The sequence below is a fragment of the Pundamilia nyererei genome, unplaced genomic scaffold (assembly GCF_000239375.1).
Source record: "Pundamilia nyererei isolate P.nyererei 1_Seehausen unplaced genomic scaffold, PunNye1.0 scaffold00301, whole genome shotgun sequence".
Classification (NCBI taxonomy): Eukaryota; Metazoa; Chordata; class Actinopteri; order Cichliformes; family Cichlidae; genus Pundamilia; species Pundamilia nyererei.
In genome coordinates, this window is record NW_005187702.1 from 47,824 (window position 1) to 60,829 (window position 13,006).

Below are 13,006 nucleotides of genomic sequence, written 5' to 3' on the forward strand. Positions count from 1 at the left end.
CAGTCAGGTGCAAAAGATTCACTTTCATAGAGGAGATACAGTACCAAAAGAAAGACAGTTCATTGACAACAGTGACGAGAACTGCAAAACTTCCCGGTAACTTCTGAAATGATGTTAACTGCAACTTGATTCTGGTGGTAGCCCTGCTGTGGAAAGCCGTGTGGATTTCCCAAAACACTGAAGAAGCTGCATCCATATTGTTGACTCAAGGTGAAACTACACCTCGTGTTTGATCTGAGTAGACCACAAAGGTTTAGACCAAATAAGTTCAACTTATTGTTATGGACTTATTATGAATGAAACTGAAATGTAATTTAGCATTCATTTAAATATTTTTTTCTGGCAGCTTTCAAACCAATTATTTAAAAAAAAATTAAATAACATAAATACAAATAAAAAAGCTGTCAGAAAAAATGGAAATGCTGCAACAAAAATATGAACCTTGACTGGACTTTAAGGTGTGAAAAAGCCAAAATATTTACGATAAACTTTATGTATGTTGTACATCACCACAAACACAGCTTCACTAACAATACCCAAAGGCAACAAACAGCCAATCCCCTTTGAATGCAGTTCACTGACTTGCCACTTGAGGCTGGTTCCAAAAGCAGGTCAGTCCTGACAGATTCCCATGCTGAAACTCCCAAACTTTAGCCATAAAAATGCCTGCGTTTTCACACTAGTGCTGTTTTCCCCCTACTTAACAACTAGTACTGGCAGGGATTTACTTTTATGTTTTTAAGTCTTACAATTTGGTGCACAGCTACCAGTTATCAGGCGCCTATGTCTTAGCTTTGCTCCTTCACAGTTTATAGATACAAATTGCTAACCAAGCTTGTTTGACTGTTATGTTGGCTCTGAACACTTTTGTCTAAATATTGACACTTCAAAATGTGGAGTCCATACACATTAGTTGAGGTCATGGTGGCTCTCTCTCTTTTATATAAAGTTTATTGTCCATGTGTAGTCACACTCACTGTTGCTTCCTGTTGCGATGAAGGCAGCAGCAGTAAAGAACACGGTGAAGAGCATGTCACAGCGGAAGAGAAACCACCGCAGAACAGACAGGTAGTGGAACCAGGCGGCCGTGTGAGTGTTCAAAGCCTTGTGGAAAAGTGTCTCAAAGTAGGTCTGGCGCTCAAATGCCCGAATTGTCCATAAACCCTTTAGTGAGAGGATGAGATGGGAGAAGATCGGGGTACGAGCTGCAAGAAAAGAAAAAAGAAAAGACTTTAAAACTCTTAATGTATAAGCACTTACTTTGTAAAACAATCCCTGCATTACATATCAGATATCAGACTGACAAATAAAAAAAACTGCTAACTAAATTTCTAAAAGGTCATTTAATTTCACTACTTGGTACCTTTTAGTTAGGTAACACTTCTGAACTAGAAAACTACAATACATATAAATTCATTAAACAAGAATCAACCTGGAAAAGTTATACTTTAGCAGCAACCCCTTCTTTGCACATCTTATGTCTTTATGGTCACAATAATTTCTTCAAGATTAAAATTCAATGGCCATGTCTGACTAATATAAACAGAGCATAATTTCCACTGTAATTTGTCCCTGTGAATCCAGTGGGTAAAACACCAGGATGGGCTTGGAGGAAATCCCAGCTCAGCTCATTTCTCTGACCCCAGTGAGCTCTCAGCAGCTCCGGAAACATCTCAGCGTCATCACTGAAACACATATTCAGTGACAGAATCGAGGGCACAGCAGAGAGGCCCAAAAAACAGAGCGGCAACATCGTCAGCAGCTTCCTCATCCTCTGACTGTACAAACCTCCTTTCTTCTGCTCTGTCGGCCTTTAGCAACAGTGCAGTTCTTCAACTTATGACCACTAAACTAAAATGAATTTATATGTATCGTGTTGTATTGTAAGTCTCTATATTAGATACTAATTGTAAACATTTTAAACCCATTACATTTCTATTACATAGAAGTTTTGAAAGTGACCTTTACTTAAGTGCACTTAATGAGGTTGTTGATGACACAATATCTACTGTTCATGTGTGCATTAAACTGAAGCTAAAGATGGACAGCCGCCACTAGCAACACAGTACATGATGAAAATGTACTGTACTGTAATATGAAGACAACAAACAGATTTCTCTGTTACATTTATTACAAGCATCTGACTTTGAGAGAAAGTGTAGTAAATAAAGACAGACTCCTGTAGATTTGACCTCTGTAAGCCCCACGAGACTGTAATGATTATAAATGATTAAAATTACACTGCTTTGAAAATCTTCACTAATATAAACACTTTCATTATTCAGCAGGTAGGCTTGATTTTTAAAGCCAAAAGCCAACAATCTTTTCTGATGTCTTGAGGAGCTCAAAGGAAAACAACCAAATATGAACGTTATCCAAGTCTCAATACTGGAAGAAAACTGTTCCTCTCTTTCTGAGACACCCTGTCCTCTGACTCAACCCTTCCTCTCTCATGTTTTCATGTTTCAGTGACTTTTGGCCCCTAAGCCATCTGCCAGCTTTGCCCACCGATTGTGGTTCCTTCTCAGAGGAAGCATCCCTCTTCCTCTGTTCTCAGTATTGGTTTTCCTATTATGTTCTCACTTTTACTGATATATGTCACTACTCACTTTCATTTCTCTACTCTTTTCTGAGCCCATTTTCCCTCCCCTCAAAAAGAAAAGAAAAACTCATCTTCAGGATTAAAGTCTGCAAGAGCCAGAGCTAAAGAACAGCACCCAGACATATGCCTAATAATACATCACATACAAAGCAGTAAGAACTATTTAAATAATACCATTCTGCTTTATGAAGAAGCAACGGTTTTTTCTCATTTTTTCTAGCCTCTTTTCTGACATAGGTTATTTAGACAATTTATCTCGAAAGATATTTAAACATATTATTAAACTACAGCAAATTTCTTTCCCCCCCCCTTTCTACATTTTACATTTACTGCTGGAGTCACTAAAACCTAAAACCACTATCATCTCTAACGGCCAACAACTCTCCAATGCTCACCTTCAGCCTCCAGGACTTTGAGTTGCTGTCCAGTTCGTAGAAAGTACTTCCTGAGGAAAACATAGATAAAAGCCAATGGGAGAGCAGCAATGAAGATGTATGGCTCTATGATGGACACAGTGAAGATGGCACCGGCGACGATCAATGACACCTGGTGTTGGGAAAATATGTTAATAACAGATATGAGCAGACTTATTATTATTTGGTATTTCTGGCTTTAAAAAAAGATGTTTTTCAGTTTCCCTGTTCTTATTCTCACTGCATGTTTTCATTTTGTTTTTAATCATTTCTTTCTTTTTTATTATAATATGATTGTAAAACTTTTACAGAGGAATAAAAAACATTGTCCAATTTCTCCAGGGCAAGATTCAAAGAGTTAAAGGATAAATTGAGGAAATTGAATTTTGAAATTGAATTGTCATTTATTTATTTATTCTGCTTACAATTGCACCCCAGTAATCAATTTACAATGAAGAAAGAGGGAATATTTGTCGCAGTAGTTTTCAGTCACTTTTTGCAGTTCCAAAAACTCTGCATCATCATCCACAGTATTGGATAAATACCTGTATGAGGTCAAAAAGCACCAATGGCAGCATGTCATCTATGATGGCCATGTCCTTGGTGAACCTGTTCACGATCCTGGCTGAAAGAGGACAGCGAAAGTATGAAGGTGTTGTAGTAAAGGAAGATATTAATAATCAGCATTGATAATCAGATTTTGTTCTACAGGGATTCTCTACCATCATTCATTTATTTAGTGACATCATCTAGGCCATTAACCAGTAAAAATCTGTTTTACTCAAAAAGTAAAAAAGCAAAGCACCTGTTTTTATCGTGTTGAGCACAGACATGGGGGCTCGCAGCACAGAGCTAAGCATCTGTTCATGCAGTCTTTTGGACACAGTCAGTAATGTATGCACTAAAGGGAGACCCCTGAAGAATCCCAGGGCCAGAATACTGTCCGCATGGGCTACAAAGATGTAGATGATGTAATAAGCACTGGTGGGTGTCATAATAACACCGAGATGGCCAGGCGGCGACGATGCATTGGGGTGCTGCTCATCAATATAGTTGGGCGATGAAGGATTGGCGGCGTCCCTCCAGACCTCACTGTTGGATGTGAGGAATGTATAATAAATGTTACATGGAGCAATTCTTCATTATAGAATAGATCACAAAATTACCTTTTAGTGATTTCTGCATAATTGTGACCTCTAAATGTAAATTACTGATGTTAATAAACAGATATTTTTATTGCTCACTTTTGGTTACTCTCATTTACTCTCATTTACACGATTAAATAGATCATGATAGAGAAAATTACACTTATAGTACTTTTTTTCAACTCGATTTACATGAACAGAGCTAATTCGTCGTCCCTCACTGTAACCGAAAAATGGACGGCTTTGTCTTTGTCTAGTAATTAACATGTAACAAATAAACAATTAAATAAACAAATAAACACAAAAAATAAGTACATTTAAACCTACTGTCACATTTAAAATCAGCCGCCAGTGAAAAATAAGAAAAGTGAAAAGAAATATAAGACCTAAACACAAGTTCACTTAGAGCCATTTGACATGGATTTGATCAGAGGGTGAACTTCTGATCCATGTGGATATCTATGTGCTAGTTTTTTATTTCTTCAAGCCAACACACTACAGCGCAACAGCCATGCATGTGTCCCCTACTCGTTAGCATGTGAATGTGCACAGCGAAAGAAATCGTCCAAGGACCACCCTTATAAGCCTCGGACATCTCTGATAAATTGATTCGAAGTTCCTATTTGATGATGCTGGAAGGAATAAATGACACAATCTGCTTGTTTTGTCACCATATGTTGGGTGGCTGTAGCACAGGTGGTAGAACAGGTCATCTTCTGACCGGAAGGCTGGTGGTTCAAACCCTGCCTGTCTGCATGCCAAATATCCTTGGGCAAAACTACTAGCCCCAGGTTCTCTCTGATGCAGCCATCAAAGTGTGAATATGTGTGAATGTTAGTTAGTAACTTAAAAAACAGCATAGAAAAGAGTCCTTGTGTGAATGTGGGATGTTAAGTGCCTCAGGAGAGTAGAAAAGCACTATATAAGAATCAGTCTGTTTACTGTATACATGGGCCCCATTTGTGTAAATGTACTTTTAACCATAGTACTCAAGTTTATGATTTACAACAAATTATTTTGTCCACCTGGCTATAGATTGGGAGCCAGTGGAAAACCAGTGATTTACAGTAAGGTCTGTAAATACTATTTAAATAGTATTTACAGTTAACATGATCAGAAAGCTCAGAGCACACTAGCTGACTATCCAAAGACAAAGAGAAGAATCATAATCATTTTCTGTTTAAGGCAACATGAAACATGAGACTTACTCAGTAATAAGAAAAATACCGAGGACAGAGCCAGCAACCTATTTGTGAAAAGAAAACAAAATGCCGTTAATTAAATTCACACAATAACACAAAAACCCCAAATCTTTGATTTTTACCTCAATGACAGAGACAATGAAGATGAAAATGAGGACGTAGACTAAGTTCCTGTTGGTGTTTACGTAGCGTAGGTAAGTGTTCCATGAGGTAGTTTCAAAGACATTTTTGTCACGTTCATCTGCAAAACATTGCTGTCAAGAAACAGGATAGATGGGTTTTAACCATGTGGCTCACTTAACAATAATTTCTTGATTTTGGTACATAGCACAGTTTGTGAAAATATTTTTACATAATCATTTTCAGAGACATAAGAGGATAATATGTTAAAAAGCCTTACCTCCATGTCTTCTTCATCCACATCTTCACTAATGTCATAAACACTGTCCTTGGACAGGCGGCGGGAGTAAATGTCCAGGTCTGATGCAAGGCTGTACTGCGGTGTGATGGAGAGCTTTTTCCTGAAAGATGACTGCATCTGCTCTCTGCGCTCTTGGCCGCGAGCACTGGTGATGAACTCCAAGACAGACTGGCGCCGCTGCCCGCTAAGGTGCTGAAACTCATCATGGTACAGGTTACTCCTCGGAAGTGCCTCCTCTATTTGTTCATCTTCAGGCACTACAGAGAATCTTCTCTCTGGGAGTTCATCAGACCTGTCTTCCACTGTTGTGTTTCCGGTTTGTTGAGAATTCCCAATGAAGGAGAACTTGCGGGCAGCTGCCAGAGGATTAAGGATGAGTGACTGCTTGCGTTTTTCAGGGTAGCCATCACCTAGAGGATGGCTTTGAGCTGGTGCATGACGGAAGGACTGACGAATTTGCTCTGGGCCACGGAAACCAGCGGTTTCATCAACTGAAACCCTGCGAAGAGTTTCTGTGAGAATGGATCCACGCCGCTCAGCATTGACGTTGTCATAAGCCTCAAGACCAAGAAGCAGGGAGCTGAAGTCTGGACGCTTGGCCTGCAGCTCTGAGAAGGTGCCATAGAAGTAACAATCTCCATTGTGCAGCAGAAGGATTTTGTCTGCACGCTTGAGATGCTCCAACTTGCTGGTTACTACGACACGAGTCTTGGAGGCCATAAGTTTACAGATGCAGCTGTGTGTGGATAAAAATGCACACTTTAAAAAAAAGTCTGACAAAGAAGGGCTTATTTCTTTCTAACAAATGCAGAATAGAAATTATAATTACCAGAAACTATAAATATCGAGCTAGTGATATGGATATTTATATGAATGTGTATTTATATATACAGACATTATAAGAGTGTATATATAAATACATTTCACAAGTTTACAAGCAATTTTGTCTGCTTTTCCAAAATGGAAGCTAACCAAAGACCATCCAAGCATAAAAGCGTTACTCTATAAAAAGAAAAAAGAAAGAAACACATTTCCTGAGAAGGTTACATTGTTATAAAGCAGTTATGACTCCCAAAAGAAAAGAGCATTTTCAGAGACACCAAGCGTTAACCTTGACTTTGAGGTCAATTTTTAGCACCCCGACCTCCTCTACATGAAAGACTCTCTGTTATCACACGCACTTTTCAAAGATCTCTTTTTCTGTAGCGATGTCCAGGTGGGTGAAAGGCGCATCCAGGAGGTAGAGGTCTGCATCTTTATACACAGCCCTGAGAGAGAAACACACATATTAGGTCACAGATAACAAGGAAGGTAAAGAAAATGTTCCAATTTGCTTTAAAAACAAAACAAAAAAGCAAACAAACAAAATTAGAGAAAATATAAGATGCAGAAAGGCAAAGAAGAGAAGCTGGAATATATCAGCCACAGTGAATAGCTATGTTGATAGCAGAAGTTAAAAAAGTCAAGGAGTGGCTGCAAATTAACGTTAGCACACTAAACCAATAAATAATGCAGGGGAACATGAGAGTTTCTGGCTGATCCACAGAGATTTAAAAAAGCAATAAAGCTCGGGCTGTAAAAGCCACGGAAACCATAAAAAGCAGACAGCAACACACACATGAGTGATCTGTGACCCTGAGCAGCTTCTGATTAAGTACACTGATATTTATTCTTTTTGCTGGACACATATACTGTAGCTAGAGGGTTATTTTAATGTCCTTAATGTTTTATGATATTTCTTTTATGTAACCTGTTGCTATGGAAGTGCTACAGCGATGATGTAGAATTTACAGAAGAAACACACAAGTTGATACAAAAAAAGAACCAAAATCCTAACTAATGAGCAAAGGTAGTCTGTGCTGACAGACAAACAAGAGTGAATGAGGCCTGCTGACAGATGCTCAGGTGTGACAGAAACTACCTGGCAAGGCAGAGACGAGCTCGTTGACCACCACTGAGGGTCCCCCCTCCATCGATAAGATACGTCTTGTCTTTCTCGGGGAGCAAAGCGAAGTCCTGGAGAGGAAAACAGGGAAAGAGTGGGTATAACACATTAGACTGGCACATAAATACCTCAACTTCCTTGTTTTTATCCTCTGGATTTTTCATTTTTATGTACTGTTATCTTTACTCTTAACTCAAGATTTGTGGACCAAATTCAGCCCTTCTTAAATTTGAATCCAGTCCTTTTATTAGTTTAGGTTCTCAACAAATTTTGGCCTCCTAGATGCAGCTGTGGTCTGCACTGCAACACCACCAAACCAAAGAGACAAGTGCACAGTCACTGCACACACCTGCGAGCTTACACGCTAACCAACACAGAACGGCACAGCAGGCAATTTCAAAAGGTGGAAGACTCAGAACTTCTTTACCAAGCATCTCTTTGCAAGGTGATCTCTGTGTTCAAAGAACATCATCTGTGTTGTGATTTTGGAAAACTAGAAAATCAATTTTAACTTTTTATTCAAATGTCCTACCCAAGGTTTCGGTTGTAAATTTTAGGCCTACTACACAGGCTATATACAAGAACATAATGGAAAGATGTATTATTTACCTTTGTTATTTTTGGCATTAGTAAAAATACCCATACTCGCATTACTTGTCACTTGCTCATTAGTCACAGGCTGTTACAAAAGTGTTACAAGAAATGAAAGCCTGTGGAAAAAATGTTTCTGTCTGGCCATTGATGCCATCCACTCGGTTAAACTGTTTGACACCCTTGTTGTAAAGAGGGCAGAAAATGAAGTGGACGATCTTCTTCATAAAGAAGCTCATTGATTTCATGGAGCAGTGATGGCCTCATGCCTGCTCACTGAATGAATGGGCAACAATGAAACATGTCCAAGAATAAAGAAAAAAAGAACAAATGCAGTCCTCAAAGTGATTATAGCTCATTTTCAAAGTTATCCTGTCTATATGCTCTCATGGGCATTTTCAAAAATCTAACTAAACAAAAGCACAAAGCATAGATGGCACATGAACACTGTCACGTAGACATATGGCAGCCAGTGATTATGAAACAGTTACAGCAACAGGAATGAAGTGACAGCACAAGTTTATCATCAAACTTCCTACCTTTTAAATAGCTTCCTCTGTCTGGATAGGAGTGTATAAAGGACCAAGTTAACAAATTGTTTAACAGCTTTGTAAAATAAAGCAGTTAAATAGTAACAACAATAACAAAACAGAACAAAAAAAAAACAACAATTAGAAAGAGAAAAAAGCCTCACCTTTGACTATCAAAAAACTCTTGTAGCTAAAATGGCTTTACAGTGGGAAGAAATCAAACATTTGACACATCTCCTCAAATACAAAATAAAGGCAGAGTTTTTCTATTGTGTATCAGCCACGAGATGTGACTCCACAGTCAATAAATATGATGGTCCCACACACGGCATGAGCTTCTCGACTGATTTCAGTAAAAGTTGTAGTTTTTTATTTTATGTAGTTTATATTTTGCACATTGCTTCAGCCAAGGCTAATGTGCCACGCTAAAAGTCTAACTGATCAGTTTAGCACAGCTTGAAATGACTTTTTCAGTGAAAGAAGGAATCAGTTTTCAGTGTCTGGAGCATCAGCCTTTGTGCATTTAATTATTGTTCAGGGTCAGATCTGTCCTGCTGCTTCTGCACTGGTCCAAGACAGTTAATGTTTCCATATGGAGTAGTATAGGTATAGTATAGTATAGTAGCATATCAGGGTCTTATTTTATTAACTTCTGGCATTGCATTGAGACAACTTTCAGAAAAATGAAATTTGATGGAAGTTATTTTTGTGTGTTCTACTACCTGGTGTTCCTTCCAGCTGATGCCATGGATATATTCAACAAATCAGAAAGTAAAATCACACCAAACCTTTGAGTAATGTATGTTCAAAAACTGACACTTCTAAGTTGTGTGTGTGTGGGGTTTTTTTGTTTGTTTTTTAAAATCTCACTGCCTCAGATCCAATGCTCGTCCATCCAGCTTGTTGTGAGCTGAAAGGCTTGTATTGCATCCCAGTGACATAATGTGAGATTTCCACAGTAACAGAGGAGACATTATTCTGCTGGAGGTCCATCACTCAACACTGAGGCTTTATGAGAGAGTACATGTGTCAGAGTTAGAGACAAGCATAGAGTTTGCAAGTATGCAAGTATTTGTGTTTGTGGGACACATAATTGGTGTAAATGTGGACTGGTGAAACCTGAGCCATCGCGATGCCCTGCAGTGGCTCCACACAGGCAGCTTAGCAGAGAGAATCAGATCACTGACTAAGAAAAGACTTAAAAAAAAAAAAAGCAGGCAAAGATTTCACTCTGCTGAAAACAGATTTTTTTAGTATGTAGTCACATTTTCAATCCAGTAATGCTGCCATACTTTCAGTGACTCAGCTTGTGATCTGTTTACAGTAGGGTGAACAGATCTCAGCATACTAAATGTGGACAAACACATAATTTTAATTTTAATTTAAAAATAAACTGTTATCAGAGTGTCATGTAGCATGTACGGGTGAAAGCTTCTTTTTATATATTGGTGATTCAATACAATAAGGAAAAAAGTTGTCTGAAATTTGTTCTTGGTCTCGTGCAATTGTTTGTTTATACTCCCATATTCTCTTTTTGCATTTTTCTTAGCTTATCTCCTTCCTATTAAGAGTTCTGGGGGTTTAGCTTGGCTGTATGCGCAGATTGGCACCATATCTAACAATTTTAATCCAATGACGACACACATGTCACCTCACACCACACACTTCCCTCCCTGTGCGAAGCTGACAAATTACTCAAGCAAACCATTTTCTCAGAATATACTGCCATTTTCAGTTCAGTTTTACTTTTATAGTGCCTTATTTTCTTTATACTTGTGTATATGGGTAGGGTAGGGATAGCTCAGTAGGTAGAGTGGTGGCCCCATGATCGGAAGGTCGGGGGTTCGACTCCACTGAACGGCTACCCTGAGGTACCCCTGAGGTATCCCTACACACTGCTCCCCGGGCGCTGCATTGGTGGCTGCCCACTGCTTCACTGGGTGAATGGGTTAAATGCAGAGGAACTATTTCCCTATGGGGACTAACACGCACACTTTACACTTTTTACATGGTACTCTCCTTCACATTTGACAAAACAAGCTTGTGATTTCTGGGAATTTGTAACTTTCCCTGATGGGTTTGGCATTAGACAAGATAATCTTCTCCTGACTATGGTTAAAAAGCCTTCACTTGATATACATTGTGTAAAAACCAGAGTTTAGAAATGTGCATGTTCAGCAGAATCAGCCAAAAATTAGGGACATTGTCTCAAGATTTGGAAAAGGGGGACAAGTAATAAAAATGCTGTGCAGTCCCACATAAAGAGGGATATCTTGTCACCTGAGTTCATTGACAGTTTACTTCTTCTCCTCTGAGAACAGCAGTCTGGTCAGTTCTTCTTATTTACCAGTAAGAAGCTATCTTAGTGGTTAAAAAGTATCAAAATATCAAGACACTGTCAAATTGTTGCTACATGCCAACAACTATTATCATCCATATTCTGAGAAAGCTCTGAATAGTATGCACCTCTGGTCAGCTTTCAGTGTGGCTGCCATTTTTAGGAAGTCCCATTATGGCCACTTGTTTGCTTGTAATTTCACTATGAACTTCAAACATGTGGCAATAGCTGGATCTGCAGCTTGACGCAGAGGTTTTAGTGCAAGAGTCCAAAGTTTTCAAGCCTGAAGGTGTAGTCACGACAGGACTATCATGACAATATCCTCACTTTGCAAACGTTTGTCACTTGATCCACAGACAGACCCGTGCTTGTGTTATGCCAAAGAGACAACTGAATGTAAAAGTGAAACTGCTGACTTCTCAGTCCATCTACATTTCCACTCAGCCATGGCCATGACCTCCGGGCAGTGGCCTAAACAATGAAACTCTCCCTTATGCTAATTCCAAACAAATAAATATTTTTAAAACAGAAATTTTCTGCTGTAATTTAAAAAAAGAAAAAAAAACACATTTATTTGAGCAGGTTTTTGAAAATATCTTCACCCACATGAAAACAAGCACACAAAAACACTGCAAAAAAAGAAAAAAGGAGCCAAAGCAACAGGTGGCAAAATAACCCTAACTACAAAAAATCCCAACCAATCAGAACACAAAGAACCACAACACAATGCGCAGCCTGACATTAAGAGAGGAGATAAAGGTGCTCCAAGACAAAACCTTTGTTTTCCAGAATGGAGATTTTTTTTTTCTTATCAGTGGCTACAAACATATTTCACGTGTCAAAACACAGAGGAAAAAGCTACGTTTACCAAATTACCATAAACATGTGGGCATTCCATTTGATCTCTCCAGTCAGAATTTTTTTAAATCCCAGTTGGAATTTTTTACTGGAATGGCCTCTAAAGGTGGAAAGCCAGAGTAGCCCCACCAACTCTGATTTAATTATATAATTATCCAAGACAGCAGTAGCACACGTAGCATTGGTAATTTGTACTGCCACAGCTGTGCATTTGTAACTAACTAAATAAGCCATTAGCAGAGCACTGGCCAGGCTGTACCCATGAACTTGCTGCTTTAAAAAAACACAACAAAACTGAAAACCCGGCACTTGGGTGCACTGCTAGTAATGCATGAACTGCACATGTACTTTGTGGTTTTTTGCAATAAGTACCAGGTTATCTGTATTCTGCATGAACAGCTACAGCCACCATGACTGAACAAGACAAATATAATTCCATGTTTGCAAAACAAAAGACACAAAGAAAAAGCAGCGAAAGAGAATGAAAGGAATGAAAGGAATAAAGGTACCTCTTCCAGCTGGCAGGCCTGAATAACAGAATTGTAGCGGTATTCATCATAGGTCAGGCCAAACAGGATGTTGTCACGAATCATCCCTGGCATAATCCAAGAAGTCTGGGGTGAGAAGGAAATGCGACCACTGTGTCTAATTTTACCCTCTGTTGGCACCAGTTCTCCCAGAATCATCATGAGCAGGGAACTCTGAAGGAAACAGGAGAGCATGGTCACACTTTATTCTTCTTCATCTAACTGTGTTCTCAACTCAAGGAATATGGAGTGAGTCATCATGTTTCTTTCATTGCTCAAGGGAAACTGGCATTTATTGCATGTAATTATTTATGAGCCAATATTAAGCTATTATGACAGTTCTTTAATTTGCATTTATTGTCCATTAAATTAAAATTATTTACCAACATCAATATATTGACAAAAAGCAGAAAGACATATCGGTCAGACTCCAG

At 38.8% G+C, this 13,006-nt stretch overlaps 1 protein-coding gene across 1 annotated transcript in view; it reads right to left on the bottom strand.

The window, feature by feature from the left end:
- The window catches only part of cftr (CF transmembrane conductance regulator), a 39,176-nt gene that overhangs the window by 9,208 nt on the left and 16,962 nt on the right, over positions 1–13,006 (bottom strand). Inside the window, exons 9-18 of the mRNA XM_013915420.1 lie at positions 12,555–12,744; positions 7,705–7,799; positions 6,965–7,051; positions 5,763–6,519; positions 5,485–5,616; positions 5,369–5,406; positions 3,821–4,107; positions 3,561–3,640; positions 2,998–3,148; positions 978–1,205 (exon numbers count right to left, since the gene is read on the bottom strand). Of these exons, the coding sequence (XP_013770874.1) occupies positions 978–1,205; positions 2,998–3,148; positions 3,561–3,640; positions 3,821–4,107; positions 5,369–5,406; positions 5,485–5,616; positions 5,763–6,519; positions 6,965–7,051; positions 7,705–7,799; positions 12,555–12,744 (2,045 nt within the window). The remainder of the gene's footprint in view (positions 1–977; positions 1,206–2,997; positions 3,149–3,560; positions 3,641–3,820; positions 4,108–5,368; positions 5,407–5,484; positions 5,617–5,762; positions 6,520–6,964; positions 7,052–7,704; positions 7,800–12,554; positions 12,745–13,006) is intronic.